We start from the raw sequence: 19,737 nt of genomic DNA, 5'->3' as shown, positions 1-19,737 counted from the left end.
CAGCAGAATTAACGCATGACATTGCTAGCGAACTTAATATAGGAGGTCAGATCGATGCTATTTTGTTTTGGATTTATCAAAAGCGTTTGATGTCGTCCCTCATGTTGACCTCACTAGCAAATGTTATGCATATCGTATTGACAGAGCCACATTGCCTCTGACTTCGAGTTATCTAAGGAATAGAAAACAAAGTGTTTTTGTGAATTCCTGTTCATCAGATAAACTGAGTGTGTTTTCATCAGATAAACTGAGTGCCACTTATTCACATGCACTACTTTTGTTACCATCCTACTTGGGCCCAGAATGTGGCTTGCAGTATATGTAAATAAATAAAAAGAACTGTCATAGTTTTTAGCTATTTCATTCTGAAGTCTATAGTTTTTGTTTGAGCTTATAGGTATCCTCGAGCGTCGCTTTCCTGTTCTCAACCTTTTGTGTGACACGCCTTTCTTGAGAGGCCGATGTTTCGAGATGTGTTTTTTTCTGTGTGTTTGTTTTTTTTTTCATCAGGCAAGGCTTCCCAGCAGTAACCTGTTACAAGGTAACGCGATGGCCCACTTGTGGTTTTTGTGGTCCCTCTCAGTTCACGCCGTGACTGCGTTGTTACCGACAAAGCCGACGAACGACGGCCAGCCACTGTCGACGCCAAGCTTGACGCACGGCGACTTGCCGACTAACATCGCTCATACCCTTACTCGATGTCCCGAGAAGTTTCACGACTGCTCATCAGCGTTCCACAACCGCATCAAGAAGGCAAACGTGATCACGTGCTCCTGTGCCGCAAACTGCCGAGTCAACGGGGACTGCTGCTGGAACGTGCCGTTTACCGATCAAGTGCCACAGAAGAGCAAGGCTTCATGCATCGGAGTGAGAATTTCCAACACGGCCAAGCTTCGCGTCAGCATGATCAATAGCTGCCTTCCAACGTGGCCCACCGACAGCGTGCGATTTGGGTGTGAAAGACCAGAGCTATTCGAGGATAAATTTTATGACATCCCGGCTACTACCGTTACTGGCGTCACGTATCGGTGAGTTTGACGTTTGGTCTTACGTGTTGTATGAGCATATTTTGGCACAAAATTTTGCGTGGCCATGCAATGCAAATTGCAAAGTAATAAAGCCAGAGAAACACAAAAACACCCTAGCAATACACAGACCAATACTTCAGAATTCGTTAGATCTGTTCATCATATTAAGCACCGAGATATATATTTTTTTCACTCGCGTGGACTGCGCTTCTACAGTGTAAAGCACCTAGTTCGTAAATACAGCCAATATAATTCGGTCTGTGGTTAGCTCAGTCACGCTTCACTTTTGAATTTTTTCGAATGTCTGCTGTTTTAGTTCCCAAAACCATGATATGAATATAGGAGACGCCGCACTGGAGGGCTCCGGAAATTTTGACCATCTGGCGTTATTTAACGTGCATTGACATATCACCTCACACGGGCCTCAACCACTCCTCCTCCATCAAGGTGCGACTACCATGGCCGGCGTGGAACCCGAGACAAGCTCACTTCATATGCCCTATATTACTTACATTGACGTTCATACATTCAGGTGCACATAAGCTGTGAAAAAACTCGCGTATGTTTGCCATTCCGTCTAGGCTTGTTAACTTTCTGCTAATTATTTTTAGTTCACTGTTCTTATCAAGATGCAAATAAACCTCACTGCGTTACTTTGATTAGATGTTTAGTATGTATAATTTTTCCATGTCCATCTTCTAGGCCATTCGTGGCATTTTGTGCTGTATGTACTAGTAATTACGTTATCACACTTTTTTACGACAGCTGTGGTGCGTTGGCCCTAAATAGACTGGTCTTGTATTTGCGCGTAGTGAGAACTCACGCTGTATTGCACTGCGAGAAATTCCATTTGCAGATGTGTACGACTCGCCACTTTGAGACACTGGTTGGCCTGAGAGCTCTTCCGTTTATTCTTTGGTATTTCAGGAATGGTTTCTGCGCCTTGTGCAACGATGACCTCGCAAGTACGATCTTCTGGAGCGTAGGGCATCTCGCAGAGAATCCAAGTATCGACATCGTTCCTCCAAGGTTCGTTCAAAATAATCAGTCGTTCTACTTAAGGCCGTGCGATCCAAACGTGACTGTCGACGCATGCTCAGTAGACGCATCTGAAGTCGTTTCTCAAAAATGCAAGACGTACTACGCGCCCGTGCGGGACACCAGCAGCCCTTATTCACCCGTCTTCAAGAACGTCTACTGTGCCTTGTGTAACACCGTAAACGTATCCCGGCTGTCTTGCAGCAGGACTGTCAATGCCTCCAAGACGGCATACAAAGTCGTAATACCTTCGCATCCAAGAGGCCTATTGAAGCCAGTCCTACAGACACTTACATGCTACGCGCATTACGACGGCCAGTGCTACATCGGACGATCTCGCAGCGCACCCAACACGCATCGAAACTTCACAGATCCACTGGACACTCCAGTCTTCGAAGAGCCGACGAAGCTGCTGCACGCGCCATACACATACATATTGGGGCCTGAAATCGGCGCTAGACTCCTAAAATCTATCGCAATCGCGTGCATAGCTCTCTCAATATGTGTGCTCCTTCTCAAACTCATCGTGTACTGCGCTTTCAAGGAGGCACGCAACTCCTCCTCAACGTGCACGACGTGCCTGGCTGGTACGCTATTAGTCACCCAAGTGCTGTTTGTGGTGCCCAAATGTGTCGATCTCGAGGAATGTGCCTGCTTCATCGTCGCCGTCTTCTCTCATTACTGTTTTCTCAGCACATTCCTGTGGACGTGCGTTCTGTCCTTCGATATCTGGAAAAGGCTGACAACCGTCCAAATGTCCCCGACCAGCAGGAACACCCTGGCCTGGTACTCCCTTTTCGCATGGGGAGCACCACTGCTCGTAGTCAGCGGAGCTGTCGCCGAAGATTACACCGCTCCTGAATCGGTGCTGTCACCGCGATACGCTGATCTCGCCTGCTTTATCTGCTCCTTCTGGGGACTGCTGGTGTACTTCTTCTTACCCTTGGTTTTGCTAGTGCTCTTCTGCCTCATTCTATACTTTCACACTGTGTGCTACATTCGCACGACGGCTGCGGGAATGGAACGCGGAAACGACGTCGCAGAACCTGGATGTAGAAACGGCTCAACGCGTCAACAAAGAACTAACCTTGCTCTTTTCATGCGCCTCTCTCTCGTTATGGGCGCTCCCTGGGCCGTCACCCTTGTGGGAACGTTTGTGCCCGACGACACTGTGGAATCTGCTGTGGACGTAATGATTGGTGTTCAAGGGGTTTACCTTTTCTTTGCATTCAAGGACTACCGCTATATTTCGGTGTTTCTTCGTAAAAAATTCGCGACGACAGCCACCAGCATGGCCTCTTTACCTTGACCTTCCCCGGTACTATGGGTTGGAGGAGTAAACTGCATAATCAAAGCTTACAAGGTTGAAATGTGACAGTTAAGCGCAGGTTGATTCAGGTGCCTTCGTTCAATCGATCTTCACTTTATGGTACGTCGGCGTAGCAGTGGCTCTCGTACGTGCATGAAAGCCGGTGTCACCTTTCATGGCCAAAATGATGGTTGTAAGAGGAGTTCGTGTTTCCTGACTGAACCACGAGTAATCTTGACGTATATAATAAAATAACTTCGATACACGTCATCTTTCCCTCCATGTGTGTCGCCTTGTGTCGCTCTTAGTACATTTTGATTTTAATAAATGACGACGTGCGCAACTGTATGTGCTGTAACTTCGAACAGTCACGCCTAACTGTCAGCATCTTAAAAATAAGGAAGTCGTGTTTGAATCCACCCGTAGTGATGGGTTACGCTCGACTGCTCATAGCTGTCAACCAGATCTGGTTTGGTTCGTTCTATATTTGTATACACTCAAACCTCCTCATAACAAAGTTGCATTTTACACAAAAATATGTTCGTGTTATCCGAAAATTTGTTATAAAGGTATATGCTAACACTGTATCTATCGGTAGACTATTCTTCAGTTAATTTGTTATTACCAATATTTTATTACATCTGGTTTCCTTATATCGAGGTCTGAGTGCATATACCTAGAACGCATCTGTGTTGAGAACAACTCTTCTGTGTTAGGTTTTTTTTTTTGTTTCTTGTCCTGTTAGAATGGGAAAGCGCGCCTCGTAAGTACCGAACGAGGGAAGCAGGTGCACCCATTACAAATGAATCGCTACTCGAATGAGTTATTAAAGCAATCAGAATTGACCAAGAACGCGGCTCCTTTACTTCTGTTTCTGAGATATCTGGTCATCCTGAGGAGGACCTTTTTGTAAGTGGCAAGCTCTTTCTTTTACCGATAGTCAGTTTTACTATGGTGGCTACATGGACAGAACACTAGATCTCTGGTATGAGCTTTCTTTATAGCCGAGCAATAGTTACCGGTCAGAGTGCGACGCTATAAAATGCCAATGAGGTAGATCGTAACGAGAAAATGGATGCTTCAAGAAGTTGAAAATCTTTTAACAACGTTCGATATCCCATCGTTTCGGTGAAAGTGAAGTACAGTGATAAAAATTGTTTGTGCAATGGCAGTGCATACTTTCGTCTTGTCGCAGTCCTTTTTGCTCTTTTGCTCTCGGCATAGAATATTCACAGATTTGTAGCATTAGCGGATAATGCAAAGTGTGACTTGGAGACTCCAAGACATGAAGACGTCAGCTTTACTGACCATCTGCGGCTTGCTATAGAGTAGTTTGCCCCAGATGTCAGATCAACGACAGCGAACACCACTAAAAATGAGGTTAAACGGTTCATTGCACGCACACCCAGCCATATGCGGTTTTCAGGGGAAAATATAAGTAGAGGGTCTGTTGTGCATATGTATTGCCACATGCTTACATATATATATATATATATATATATATATATATATATATATATATATATATATATATATATATATATATATATATATATATATATATATATATATATATATATATATATATATATATATATATATATATATATACGGTAAAATAGTGAAATAGACAAATAGACAAGATATATTTTATGGAAAAATGAGCCCCATAAGTCACCCGGTCATGGCATGTGTGACGTCATGTCTTGCGTGTGGTGCGAAGTCGTCATCTTTTAGCCAAGTTTCAGCAGCTTCAGAGAGTTCAATTTCAATGCAAAGCTGAAGAAAGCTTAAGTAGCTCGGTTGCACGAGCGGAATCATGAGCTCGTGACCGAAGTTGCTCGCCAAAATGGAGACGCTCGCCCAGCTAGCAGTTTGCTACGTCATGACTCACCGGGGCGCTTGTAGGATTGTAGAAGCCGCCCGCGTGATTTTAAAAATATTTAATTATAATTTATGTGTTCAACAAAATGCGCCAAAGCTTCTTCAGCTTCTTTGTTAACACAGAAGGATTATTCTACATAACACAAGTCCGCATAAAAAAAATAAAGTTGCTATCGTGGCCCCCCACTCTACACGACCACTCATTGAGCAGGGAGAGAGGGCAAAGGTTTATCAGAGCTCCTTCCTGCCTATCAAGTCCATTTACACAGTATATTTCAACCTTCCTCTTGTGCATGCCTAAGACTTTACCTGTATGCCATGTAGTGACTCGTCGTGATCGGAGTATTGTAGAACTTCCTGTGAAGCGGTCCGAAATTTTTGCGCAGCTCTCGCGCGTCTTTGCTCTACCAAAAGGTGAGTCACCTGACAAGCACATGTAGAGCAAACTTTCCCGTAGGTTTCGGATAAACGTCAGTCTATGTGTGGTTCCCATGCAGTCGCTCGTTCGGTGAGCACACGGCGTACTCTTTGCCGCAAGAAGTGCACAGTACAGTTTCGTAATCAGCGTTTCAGGAAGCTCGTCGATGTCCCGGAGGCCATCGCCGCAGGCCGCACAGTTCAGTGCGAAAGAGCTCGTGATCGCGTTCGTGTAGACCATAGACCCCAAGTTCCTCAGAACTACCGTGCAAGTTCTCGGAACACTGCATGAGTGAGTGAAAGACGTGGTCACGAAGTTCTCGGTACGATTTTGTTGACACGAATATTTGGAGCAGACTTCGACGGTGGGGACACTCTATAGGCTGGACGTCGAGACCGCGCGTAGTTCAAATCTTTGAAGCCAGGATGGTTCGTTTATTCTCGCGTTACTTCGGTTTGTTGGATACCGAGATGACGTAAGAATGCATGAAAACATCACAACGTAACGAGCGTTGCTTGAGCTCCAGTACAGCATTCTGTCTCTACGCTCGACTAAGGTACTGAAACAAAATGATGCCCTTCCATGCTTGGCAGCCTGGTTTTGTAGCCACCACTGGTGACGTCGGCCTTGTGTAACGCTGTGGTCGCATTGCGGCTTCTCCGATTTTGAATTGCAGTGGAGCATGCGGTCGTGTCTTCTCGGGCTGCCTGATAGCAAGTTGAAGGCTGCGTGGAGTTCTGCGCAGATTGTGTCGCCACAAAGTAAGGCGTCCTCTCTGGACATCATCAGCCACACGAGGCACGCGCATGCTTTCATCGTGGACTTTCGAAGCGATCGATTGCCAGCTCATGGTATGCTCAGTCTTGACTTCTAAAAATAAACACTCTCGTACGGATATCCACGAAACAGGGGTCATTGCAACGACGGCTTGTTGCGGCGCGTTGTCAGTGAAGGCATTCACGACCATAGATGATAAAATGAATGATCGTAACATTTGTTCTTGAGGCACTCCCTAAACTTTGCAGATATCGGAAATGGAAGGGTGCCACTTGGTCCGATATCCTGTCGTTTCGGTCAAAGTGAAGTAGAGAGATAAAAAGTGTTTTCGCAGTAGGGGTGCATTCTTTGATGTTGCCGCAGTCCTTCTTGCTCTTTTGCTCTCGGCCCTATATCCTTCTTTCGCGCGTGTGTGATTGGTGTATCACCGGCACGTGACGTTATGAAGGGTTAGCTGCGATATTTAACATATTCCGGAATATTTCAGTAGAACTCGTACGTGCCAGTTGTCTATTATTGCGTGACAGAGTAGATAAAAGCCAAAGCGTAACATCGTTCTCACAGCACCCACTTTGAGAACCTTCAGCGCGGCTGTTCATTTGTGTAACAATTCTTCCGCAAGTGTACGTACTTGTAACATGATTAGGAAGGGCTCACAGCATAGAGTTCAGTATTGTAGTACACTAGAGGCAAATCTGGTGTAGTGCGGAGCAGCAACGCATCCAGTATTGGAAGGTTAGGTAGTACATGGATTGGCCAAAGCTTCGTTCTCCCGGCTCCGCGTGGCACCGTGGTACGTCCTGCGGCCGCTTTGTAGCGACACGAAGTTGAGCCGCAGTTTCGCACTCCAACTTCACGACTTGCAGCTAACCTTTTCAGCTGACCTGTTCGCCGGGTTGGCAACGAACGCAAGCGGAAATACAGTAATGAAGAAAGCCGCAAGTGCGTTCAAATCACCAAGCACGAAGGCTATAGGCTTATACTTGTGCTACCCACGATTTCCGGGAAAGCTGAACAACATCAGCGCCAGAGGTTTCTCTAATTAAATGTCGTAAGCAACTCCATAACTCGAAGCACAACTGCGTGAGGTACAATGTCGAACGGCTACTCGCACGAACTGCAACATTTCGATGAGAAGCTGCAGCAGACTACAACACTCAACACGCGCGGAAGCAACGGTTGAGTCGAAAATAGTTCGAGTGAGTAAGCATGAAGTCCTGAACTCGGTGACTATGAAACCTGTAAACATGGTTACAGGGGTGCTGCATACCGAGACCGCGATAAGATCTTGAGACACATCGTAGTGGGTAATCGATGATTAATTCAGGCACTATAGTGGTTATTTAGAGTAAGCGAACGGGAAGGCGTGTGTTTCTCGTGGTATATATTGCTTACCCGTGTTTGTTTGCACGATCATGACGCATGCTCAAAGTGCGGGCAGCTCACAAGTGACTGTTGTGTGGCCCCATTGATCAATTCTTCTCTGACAGGCGAACGGTTCATGCGTGTCTTCCTTTATAAGGTGTGAGCACTGCTGCAGCATCAATAATCTTATTGTCATAACGGAATCTGTAAATTTTGTACTGTCTTGATGGTTCTTAAAAACTTCACGGCGCACACGATCATGTGAGACAGGATGAGTAGCCGAATTCGCACATACCCACCAACTTCACTTTTAACACATTTATTTAAAAAAATAGTGGGTTATAGTTCGTTTGTTTTCTTATTTGTAATATCCTTCGAGACAAAGGAATCATGTAGAGTGGTATAACCATGATTCTGATTACTCGTACTCTGGCACGGTAGTGTTGGCATACCAATTAACAGCGCTCACTGCCACTAAACGCCAAGCCACTTTCATACGCATGCAAGGCAAATACGTAAAGACCGATTACTGCTTTAGAACATCCGCAGGCAGCATGCAGCATTCAGCAAACAGGACTTGACATGCGCGCTTGGCTACGTACGCTCTCACTACGAAGCAATAGCGCACCTTCTTTCTAACGCCTAAGACCACGGATACTCAAAGCGCACAATAAATTCCTGTCTTTACGCTCTACGCTCTAGTGGTATCGCCTGGTTTCAGGTTAACAAGCCACTTTCCACAAAGGTTCAATAGTCAGATTCACAAAGAGTGAGTAAATTGGAGGACAACGCATGACACAGAGTCAAAGCGCAACGCAGACGTCCAGCAAAACCTTGCTGCAACTGCCCAGCACAGCGCTGGCTATCCTCTCAGTAGCGGGAAACGAGGGTTTCAATGCGAGCTTGTTCGTGATTTATTTGAGTCTTAGATGCAACGTGAAGTGATCCCAACGGAAAAAAGGCACGTGCGAACACTACATAGCAATGTCGTGTTGTTACTCGTAGAGCTGTTTGGTATCCGTAAGTGCCTTTTTGTCAGCGTACGTCCCTTCGCATTACACCTAAACAGTTGAGATGATTTCACCAACAAGCCCACGTTGCATACGCGTGTCGTTGAGCACTGCAACAAAGCTGACGAGTAGTTGAAAACGGCGCAAAGTTGGTGATAAGAAAGAACGATAAGACACGTGACTAGAGCCTCATGTGCTGCAGGCGAATATATTGAGGCCGAGACAAAGGATAACCAGGCTACAGTAGTGAGGCTTCCTGCGTGACTTCCTCGGGCGGCCAATCATCGTAGTTTTCGATGTCACTCGCAATCAGGTTTGGGTTTCTATCATCACTCTTCCTAAGGGTGTAGCAGTGGCCTTCGTAGAAGGCGTGGCAGGTTGACGTGGTCGTCACGAGCTTAAACCAGGACCGCAAAACTTCTTCCTGAAACTGCCACTTCAAACGGGCCGCCAACGTGGAAGTGGACCTTAGCATTACATGTCGATTTCGACACGTCAGCCCCATTGCAAGTGGCGCAGTAGACATTCTTTTAAGCCATCTCGTCTCTGCTGTCTTTTATTGGCACGTAAATCATTTTGCATTTGCGAGAAATCTCTCCAAAGGCATCTCGGTCACACATGTCTGTTGCGAAGTCATGTCTTCAGGGTCGCTGGTGGTACGCTGCTTAATTCTGTGTGGACTGTGTCTGGAAGCAAGAAAGTGGTTCCATATTCCTCTGAAAAGGAATTATAGAAGGTACCAGTCACGTTGTCGTTGTTACATAATGCGAACAAGCCGTTTCCGAAAAAGAAATAGTTTTATATTGGTTATTATCGGGGATGACAAATGGTTCTATCTTCATATGCAAGTGCGCGCTGCTTTGGGATAGACCTGAAATGTGGTTCCGTGATGTAAAGTAGTTTTATAGAGCTCTTACAATAGCAACACCGTGATGCATAGTGTTGTAATGAACGCTGCGAAATGAAAAAAAAAATGAAAGAGAAATTCTGCATCCTTGTATAATCGTGGAGAATCCGTGCAATGTCCATGTAACAAGTTACTGCGAAATGTCCATGTAACATCGACATTTCGCAGTAATTTAGCCGTAGTGATATTTTGTCATTTCTCGTCTATTTCCTTTTCCTCCTTCGTCAGATTAGCCAGGTGCAAACATTGTTTGCTCAAAACTCGAGAAATTATTGAAAGAAGGCAAGAGCGAGAACTGCGCGTTTGTATAGAACGTCTTAGAACTTTTTCTTCTCTTCGCACAAGCTTCGTGCGCAGCCAACAAATAAAAACCGTTTGAAGCCACAGTATGATTATGCAGGATGCCATTGTGGAGGGCTGGAGAAAATTTCACCCCACGCGGTTGTTTAACGTGCGCCAAGACCGATGGATAACAGCCTGAAGGTCTGTGTACTTAGATTTCAAACAGGCAAAATGTTAGATCGAGCATTTGCCTGTATTAAAATATGGCTGCCTTGGTAGGAAATAAATTCCGTGAACCCTGTGTTAGCAGTGGAACAACGTGACCACAAGATCGTCACAGGGAGTGTACTGCAGCCAACACAGAGCACCAGTAAGCGTATCTTTTTAGTGCCCGTAATTATCTGATTTACCTATACGTCACATGACAACTCGACGTGGTCGGAATGCTATATAACACTTCTTTAAACGACTGGTGCTCTTCGCGTGCCTTTCTGACGTCTTTGTCTGTCCACGACGCTGGACATCCAACGACCATGCGAAGGTGGACCTTTCCAAAATAATGTGGGTACGATGAGACCATGACGATCTCGGTGTCAATCTCAAGTTGTCCCTCGGTTGGCTTCGCGTTAGCTCGCACGCTGACGCAAGAAGTCCGCGGCATTTCAGTGATCGGCGTTTCCGGATGCACGACGACGTTCCAGCAGCAGTCCCCAAGACCACGCAGCTTCGCGCTGAAGAGAACGTGATGACGTTTTGGGTTACGGCATTTTATGAGCCCTTCGGAGCAGCCGGACAGGTTCTTGAGACACTGCATGAGTGAGGGAAAGGGGTGGTCTGGAACATCCCGGTAGCCACTCCTGGACACGTTACACGGTAAACAGCACTAATCTTTGGAGGAGCCGTCAACGGCAGTGGCGCTTGTGGTAGACGATGTTACCATGCGGATAGAATCTTCGAGGTCGTGCTGGTTTGTCGAGAGTACCACGTCTGACAATGCGAACGTTTTTGACAGGAGTAACCACGCCAGGCATGCGTTTATCGTCATCGCGCGCCTTAGTAGTGAATTATTCCGTGCAGATGATCCAGCTTACGCCATTCTTGCACTAGAATCAAACATATTTGTATCGGGTTCAACTGAAAAGAGCACACTGCCAAGAGCGCACATTACGAAGCGCTGACAGACGACGCAGAGATAACATGAATGTTTGGAACTGTTGTTCGGGAGAGTCTTTCTAGGCATAAACTTATGCACAACGATATCGGAAACATAATTGTACCACTCCATCTGATGTCTTATTGTTCCCGTAGCAGAGAAGTCAAGGAATAAAAACATTTTCATGTGAACGGCCACCTCTCATCTTGCCGCAGTCTAGCACACTCTGACCTCTGCTATCTCCTCTTTCCTTCTTCCGTGATTGTAACTGATGCATTGTTGCCACGGGACGTTTATAAACGGCTAGCTGGGATTTCATATACTGCGGAATACGTGGATGTCATTCGCTTGCGCTAGCATTTGGTGGCATTTGTTGAGCTTTCTCCCTCGACAAACCAAAGGAAGACGTCCTTATCGTCAGCTTTTGCAATGTCAACAATCAAGTCGCCGATTGTAACCAGCGGCGTTGCCAGGTCGGCCGTGGTGGAGCAGCATTCATAGTGCTTGGCAGCTGACCCTAAGGTAGCGGGTTCGGTCCCTGCCTTGGCTCTCACATTTTGATAAGAGCGAAATGCTAGAGCGCTGTGTACAGCGGGATGTCAGTGCACGTTAAAAACACCAGATGGTGGAAATATCCGGAAGCCTCCACTGCGGCGTCTCTCATAACCATATCGTGGATGTTAAGCGCTAGATATTATTATCCGCATAATGCAGGTTATTTATAGGTGTCTTACATTGACGTCACTGAAACAATTGCGCTGGCACACCAACATGACGGGACGCGAACTTCGTTATGTCACGTTAGTGTTATCAGTACCTCGCCTAATCTGGTTCCTTCGCTATTCACGCACATAGACCCAACATCGTTCCAGTGATGTCGTCCTCACCCTGAAGCAAGTCAGTGGCCGCGTGCTTATACCGCTTTGACGTCATCTGAGCTTTCATGTTGGAGCCATGTCGGGCGTTTATGACGTCGCGTGCAAGCTATCTACATGCAAATACCTCATGATGTCACCTTTTTACGTCCCATGCAATGCTCACCGTTGCAGGCTTGCGCAGCGGAAACTTTTACAGGTACACGAGCACAGAGAAAGCGGCACCTGCCTACCACGACTTATCGTCAATTATATGGTTTGTACGCTTGTTTAGTGCTTTTTTTTCTTTATTGAAAAGAATGATGTGTTTTATGCCGTACGAGTAATACCGAAAAAATGCTGTGCACTCTTCGCTTCGGAAATAGACGGATCCTTTTGCTGTGATTACAACGCCGCAAAATATCTCAATCAACATGGAACTTACTTCTTCATTGTAGTAATCAAGGAAACGTAGCGGAAAACCACAGCACACACTTGTTACACCGTACTTGTCATATACGGTTATTCTCTCTACACGTGCCGTCGGTGAAAGAGACGGAAAGGTCAAGGTTCCGCTTCGTCGGCTTATCTGATGCGGCTGATCTGTACTCTCAAGTCCTTGTGCCAATCAACACGGCGTATTGAGCGCTCATGGCATAGTGCCCTTTCATCGAATACGGAATGCGTGTTTGTCGCCCCAACCAACGACCCATTTCCCTTGCATTTGTTCGCGACACCACCGGAGGTAGCGTAAGAACATTAAGCTCCCAGAGTAACCCTTACTGGTCTAAGGTTTCAGCCCTAACGCAGTATACTGTGACAGGTATGGTCTCGTGTTAAATACGTTACTCTTAAGAACTGCAAGGAAGTTCTGTATTTCACCGTAGAAGGGCGACCACTGTTTCAACGTGGACCAATTGAGAAACCGTCTGACACCGAACCAAAACGGACGAGCAATGACTTCGCAGCCATGGTTGCTGCCTCCTTTGGTACCGTCGCTTACTTCCGGTAAGGAACCCGCCACCTACTATAATAACAAACATTAGAAAAGTGTATGTGCATCCTAATTGAGCATAGATTGCTTTCTCCCTTTTTCAGTCTTGAGTCAAGCGATGAAGCCACAGTCTCTTCTCGGAACAGGCAGTCAAGGTAGGTTACACGGGCTGTCCAAGCTGTAGTGAATTGATAAATTTCAGACGGAGTAGAGAGCTGAAATTTGCGATGTGTTGTGCGTTCTCAGCCTGGCCTTTATATGAGCCCATCGACGGGGTGACGTCATGGGACTAAGGCGGGCATGCGTCATTAGGATAAATTGCAACTTTCAATTCTTTCATTTGCATACGATTTTCACATGCATGAGTATATAGCGTACACGTAAAATAGGTACGAACCACGAATCTAGCATAGTCCTTTCACTCGATTGAAAGTCGACGTGACCACAGTCATCGGTTCAATTTAGTGGTATTTGCTGCTCGATGAGTCAGTTGGCACGTGAGAGATTCATGTCAGTGCAAACAAGAAGTTAAGATTTCACAAAGAAAGTTTCGAGAGCAGATGGTTTAGCTCCTGGCTTTCTTCTTTCTCTTGTTTGTTTCTGAAGTCTTTGTTTTCTCTTTTACTAGCCGGGATCTATTACAAAGGTATGGTATGTGGAGTTTCAAGTCTCAAAAGCCGTCATATGATTATGAGAGACGCCGTATTGGAGGGCTTCGGAAATTTTGACCACCTGGGATTCTTTAACCTGCACCCAAATCTGAGCACAGGGGCCTACAGCATTTTCCCTTCCATAGAAAATGCGTTTGCTGCGGCCGGGATTCAATCCCATGAATTGCGGGTTCTGTTACATAGGCGTGGGCGCGATGGGGCAGGGGGTGGGGGGCAGCAGCCTCTCTCATAATTACATACGGCATGGGGGCGAAATGTTACTTATCCGGACATTGACCTGCACTGTTCATCTGAGCGACGAAGGAGCGATGGGTATGGCCACGCAGTTTTTCATAATAGTGGCGGCTTAAAGATTTGGATTTCAAGAACCTCATCTTTACTTTCGGAAACTCACAGTCCAAAAGCGGGGCGTTGTGAGAAGCTCGCCATCATTTGATTTTTTAAAAATAATTCTGAAGCATGACATGTATTGGGGTTCAACCAAAAGCGGGGGGTGGAGGAGAGGTACTGGTGGGGTACTTTGTACCCCTAATAGAAAACCCTGGGCACATTTAGGAGGCCTTTAGGTATCACTTGACTGTTCTGAACAAGCCTGGAGTTTTTCTTTTGGGCGAACAGGTTCCTTTGAGTGCTCATCCCCTTCATAAAGTATTCTCTTTTCTTTTTCTCCCCAGAGTAGCCCACCCGGCACCACGCTGCTGCAAGGTGACATGATGACCATGTTCTCGTGGATCTCTTGGCTCGTCTCAGTTCATACTGTGGCTGGAATGTTTCCAGTAAAGCCGTCAAACCGCGGCTTGTCATTCATACCGCCCAGCGGGACCTACCATGACCGACTGGATAACATTCCTCGGATACTCTCGCACTGCCCCGAGCAGTTTCACGGCTGTTCGCGAGAACTCACCAGTCACAGTGACGATAAGTACGTGGTCACCTGCTCCTGCGCACAAAACTGCCGAGTTAACGGAGACTGCTGCTGGAACGTGCTGTTTACAACTCAAATGGCAAAGACGAGTGAGACTTCGTGCATCGGAGTTCAAATTTCTCAGAAGGCGAAGATTCACGTCAATATGGTCATTGGTTGCCCGGAAGCGTGGCCTATTGACGACGTGAGATTAGCCTGCGAAAGGCCGGAATTCTTTGCGGACAGATTTAACGTCATCCCGGCGACTACTGTTACTGGCGTAACTTATCGGTGAGTTGGACGTTTACTTTTACGCATGTGACATGTGTGTGACACGTTATACAATTGTGACGTGGGTAGCACGTATGAAGGAGGGAAATTGTGAGGGCTTGTTTTTTTTTCTTTGTTAGTTTGTTTGACGAAATCGTAATGAAAAACATCAGATAATGAGGCCGTGTACGTTGATTGTACTATTTTAAGTGTGTTGCTGTAATTTCTATATATATGTGAAGCAACCAAAGTGAACGATCAGGTAACTAGCCGCAAGAAGGCACTGAACCAGCAACCTGCAGAATACGTTCCCAGCAGGATGTGGCTTTCAACAGCCGAATACACTGAGACAAACTGAACATTCGAAGGAAATGCAAAAACTACTAATTAGCGAAAGAATATTCTGACAAGATATTTTTATAATAGGTGCCGTTTCATATATCATTCATGGGTGATTCGCTTGCACCGTGTAAAACATGCAGTTTGTAGATGACGGACAAAAGAGCATAATATACCAATTTGCTGTTTCCTACACTGCTGTTCATATAATGTACAAGTCATGTGCATCCAAGTCGGAGTAATGTTGGTGTCAGCGTGCCATTTTCAGAAAGATTGTTAACGCTTGGATTCCACCTTTTTATTCCGCTATTTTTTTCAATGCGAAGTGAGCCTCATTGTGCTCTTTTGACTGCTTTATATCTTATTTCTTTTTCTTATCATCTTGCAGCTCTAGACTATGGTCTCCATTATTTGCTTTTCCTACTGGCAATTTAATATGCTTATTCAATCTAGTGCTGCGACAAAGGCTCTTAAGAAGGTTAACATTAACGCTAACATCACATACTAGCCACGCTTGACAAGTTTTCCTTCTATTCTCTGCTGTTTCAGGAATGGTTTCTGCTCTCTGTGCAATGATGACCTCCCAAATGCAACCTTTTGGAGCGTAGCAACTCGCGGAGTCGATGGAGGCCTTCACATCCTTCCTCCTACGTTCGCTCAAGGTCATCAATCACTTCATCTAAGGCCCTGTAACCAAAACGGGACTGTAGACATGTGCTCTGAAAGCATTTCAGAGGTAGTTTCTCAAAAGTGCAAGATGTATTACGCGCCCGTGCGGGACCCCAGTGACCCATACGCACCGGTTTTCAAGAATGTCTATTGCGCCTTGTGCAACAACTTAAACGTATCTCGCATTTCCTGCAGCCCGGCTGTCTTCGCTTCCAAGATGCCATACCGGCACCTGCAAGCTCCTAGTCTAAGTGTCTTATTGAAGCCCGTGTTAAAGACGCCTACATGCCACGCGAAATACGACGGACGGTGTTACATCAGACGCTCTCGGCACGTGTCGTACGCTCATCGAAGCTCCGAAGTTCAGTTCGACACTAAAGGAAATGGGCGGCCTGCAAAGCTGCGACACTCTCAAGCAAGATACAGGACGGAGTGGCAAAGCAACTACAGTCTGCGAAACTGCATCGCACTCGCCTGCACAGCTCTCTCGATATGTTTCCTCATTCTCAAACTGATCGTGTTCTGCGTATTCAAGGAGGCACGCAGGTCGTCTTCGTCTTGCACGATATGCATGGCCGGGACGCTGCTGGTCGCCCAAGTGATGCTCCTAATCACCAAATGCGCCGATCTCGAGGAACACGTTTGCTTCGCTGGTGCTGTGTTCGGCCATTACACTTTTCTCAGTACATTCATGTGGACGTGTGTTCTCTCCTTCGACATCTGGAAGAGCTTGACAACCGTCCAAACCTCCTCGACCAACGGGAACACACTTGCCTGGTACTCTCTCCTCGCTTGGGGAGCACCCCTTCTTGTCGTCAGCGGAGCCGTGGTCGTCGATCAGACGGCTCCTGATTCGGTGTTGTCTCCGGACTATGGTGACCCTATCTGCTTTATCAGCTCCTTCTGGGGACTGGTGGTGTACTTCTTCGTGCCTATGGCTTCGTTAGTGCTGTTCTGCCTCGTTCTCTACTTTCACACGGTGTGTTACATTCGCGCGACGTCCTCAGCAGTGCAGGGTGGGCACGACGTACAGAAACCTGGACGCTGGAGCCGGCCTAAGTGTGGTCCACAAAAAAATAACCTAACACTTTTTGTTCGCCTGTCTCTCGTCATGGGGCTTCCGTGGGCGGTGACCCTCGTGGGATCCTTCGTACCCAATAGAATCGTCGACTCCGTCGTAGACGTGATGGTCGGTTCACAAGGGGTCTACCTGTTCTTCATCTTCAAGGACTACAGCTACATTTGGGCGTCTATTCGCAAGAAAGTCGCGGATAGAGCTCCCAGCGTGGCCTCAATAACTGTCGATTCACGCGGTAATTAGTCAGATGGATTCGCTACATAATGACATCATACTATCACGATAGAAATATACGTTACAAGCGGAATGTGGCTTACAGCCCAGTCGAACTCCTACATGTCGTGCTATTCGCTGGGTCAATCCGTGTTTCAGGTTGTATCAGCGTAGTGTTAGAACCACGCTCTGGCTTTCGCTATCATACAGCATGTGGTTGTAGTCTGCTATTATTGACTGGCACTCGTAATTACCACTCGTGGTGTAGTAGCGCCAGCTGGCGCAAGATTCCAGAGCAACGGTGACGCTGGTTTAAAGCCCAGATTGCAACTAGCGACAATCAAGGCACGTCAGAGTTCAGGTGGGCCGAAAGCAACGTTTTTGCTGTTCCCGTCTTTCTATCACAATAGTACGTGCTCTGCGACTGAAACTCGATAATCGGAGCACGTGGCGGCCAGAGGGGAGCCTTCGCTGCACACGGTGACTTGCTTCCGGTAGACTACCGTTAAGTCTTTGTTTCCCGATGGCGCTGCTGGAGCATGGCTTGCCATGGCTCCAATACACGGCGCCCACATGCCGCACCACTCGAAATGGCAGGAGCTGGCTGGCCTGCGTTGCCACGGGGTGAATCGATGTTCCTCTTTCTCAGCCAATCCGTTCAGGGTGGCGACATTCGTTGTTGGTACGTCCGCCATTTCAGGGCCCACTCCTTTAATCACACTTCACGCAGTTGTCAAAACAGGCTCGAACGGTGGCTTGGTCTCAGCGCTCCGAAATAGACGTAAGGATGTCGTGCTCTCCCGTACACAAAAGTTTGCTTCGAACCATGTGCCAACCGTGTGCTACCAATAAATGAGCACCGACATGGTACAGATGTCGCGACCCCGCACAGAGTGGCAGTGAAGCGAGAGCATTGAGGCATCCTACGTTACGAAGAAATGTAGCGCTCCTCCTGCACCCATGTGAACCACATACTGAAAGACTGTTCACCGGACGTAGTCACCATGCGTCATAAACACTCACGTCCTCATCGACAGTCCTCCCCACCAGCATCCACGCGCTGCGAGCATCGCAATTCAGTCGCTGAGCACTGTGCCTGCTATATTTAATGTGTAATTGCTTAGCCCTGTCAAGCGCAGCGATGTTTTTTTTCTACAAAGAATTCACACTTACCATCAATCTATATAAAGATACCCGTGTTGCTATTACTTTGTTCTCCTTTGATTATTTTGTCGTGTGGTAAAGCAGAAACGGGAGCCGTTGGTGCAACGAACAGCGATAGCTACGTTGAAGATTGGATCTCGAATGCCGCATGCGAGACGTGCATCCTGTTGCAAATATAATCTTCAAACTGCTATATCTTATATGCACTTGTAGCGCCGTATGTGCCATAAACGTAGCTTCTGAAACCACTGATTGCTCCACAACGGAGATCTCTGAGGCACATTTGTGCTTGGACGTGTCTCACTGTTCTCGATTTTCGTCGCAGCCAAGCTTTGAGTGGCGGCTGCATTATACGACGCTCTTTAGTTGGCTACAACGGGCCATATCACTATAGCTACAACTTCAGAAGTGCGTGGCATTTACTGCTCAAGGGCGGATGAACACAAGTCTGCACCAATGGGCACGCACTCTTGGCTGACGTCATGGGACGAATAGTTGGTCACTCTGCCATCGAAAAACGTTGGCGCGTCCGTGGGCGGAACTGTCCAGTGGCGTAAGCGTTGGCCGCTGCGCTTAGGTTGCGCGGACTCTTCAGACTTATTCATATCCGACTATATACGAGTTGCATAAACGCCAGCAACACTGTAAAAAATCGCGAAATGTTCAAGCTACTCTAGCCTATGCTGCCACTGTGCATGAAACAAATAAAAAAAACACCCAAGAACGTGGCGCTATTGCTAGTGAAAATAAGTTCGAACGTGAGATAGACGTTTCATTTTGATGCGAACATAATATGTTATCCAGGTATAGCATGCATTCCAGCCAAACGCACGAAACTGCTCATGCACTATGGCGGCCGTTCGTTATATCCTGTACATACGTAAAGATGTGCTTAATATATGCCCATCATAGAGTTCCTGTGTGTGCTACCTAAAAGAAGCATATAGAGCAACTCTAGCCCATCGTGAAGTAGGCGCTACATTTGTAGAGATGGCGTGGTGTTTCGGCTTGTTGCGGGAGAATAAAACAAAAAATACAATGAATATTTTTTGCGTGCACTAAGTTCATCATTCCCGAGTCGCTCATGAATGCATACATACTTCAGTATACTAACTGCGAGCGGTTATTATACACCATTTACCATCTAACGTGACTACATCGAACTCGGGTAAATCGCACTATATTTATATATGAGGTTTAACGTCCCGAAACCACCATATAATTGTGAGATACGCCGTAGTGGAGGGTTCTGGAAATTTCGACCACCTGGGGTTCTTTAACGTGCGCCCAAATCTGAGCACGCGGACCCACAGCAATTTCGCCTCCACCGAAAATGCTGCCGCCGCAGCCGAGATCCGATTCCGCGACCTGCGGATCAGCAGCCGAGTACCTTAAAATGTACTATTTTTA

The 19,737-nt window shown here is 46.7% G+C and overlaps 2 protein-coding genes across 2 annotated transcripts; both read left to right on the top strand.

Annotated features, from left to right (window-relative positions):
- The first annotated feature begins 512 nt into the window (after positions 1-512).
- On the top strand, positions 513-4,155 carry LOC142771307 (uncharacterized). The gene is made up of 2 exons (XM_075872783.1): positions 513-1,028; positions 1,956-4,155. Exons 1-2 carry the CDS (start codon positions 550-552, stop codon positions 3,373-3,375), a joined length of 1,899 nt encoding a protein of 632 aa, XP_075728898.1. The 5' UTR covers positions 513-549; the 3' UTR covers positions 3,376-4,155.
- An 8,571-nt stretch (positions 4,156-12,726) lies between these two features.
- LOC142771305 (uncharacterized) lies at positions 12,727-19,528 on the top strand. Its single transcript, XM_075872782.1, has 4 exons — positions 12,727-13,033; positions 13,124-13,174; positions 14,365-14,885; positions 15,753-19,528. Exons 3-4 carry the CDS (start codon positions 14,401-14,403, stop codon positions 17,191-17,193), a joined length of 1,926 nt encoding a protein of 641 aa, XP_075728897.1. The 5' UTR covers positions 12,727-13,033; positions 13,124-13,174; positions 14,365-14,400; the 3' UTR covers positions 17,194-19,528.
- The last annotated feature ends 209 nt before the right edge of the window (positions 19,529-19,737 follow it).

This window comes from Rhipicephalus microplus, chromosome 9 (assembly GCF_043290135.1).
Source record: "Rhipicephalus microplus isolate Deutch F79 chromosome 9, USDA_Rmic, whole genome shotgun sequence".
Taxonomy (NCBI): domain Eukaryota; kingdom Metazoa; phylum Arthropoda; class Arachnida; order Ixodida; family Ixodidae; genus Rhipicephalus; species Rhipicephalus microplus.
The sequence above is the reverse complement of the archived record's forward strand: the minus strand, read 5'-3'. Positions and strand labels throughout refer to the sequence as shown.

Coding starts and splice junctions, on each gene's coding strand:
- LOC142771307 (XM_075872783.1), top strand. CDS start 550: ATGGCCCACTTGTGGTTTTTGTGGTCCCTCTCAGTTCACGCCGTGACT. Junction 1,029..1,955: donor GTTACTGGCGTCACGTATCG/GTGAGTTTGACG, acceptor TTGGTATTTCAG/GAATGGTTTCTGCGCCTTGT.
- LOC142771305 (XM_075872782.1), top strand. CDS start 14,401: ATGATGACCATGTTCTCGTGGATCTCTTGGCTCGTCTCAGTTCATACT. Junction 14,886..15,752: donor GTTACTGGCGTAACTTATCG/GTGAGTTGGACG, acceptor CTGCTGTTTCAG/GAATGGTTTCTGCTCTCTGT.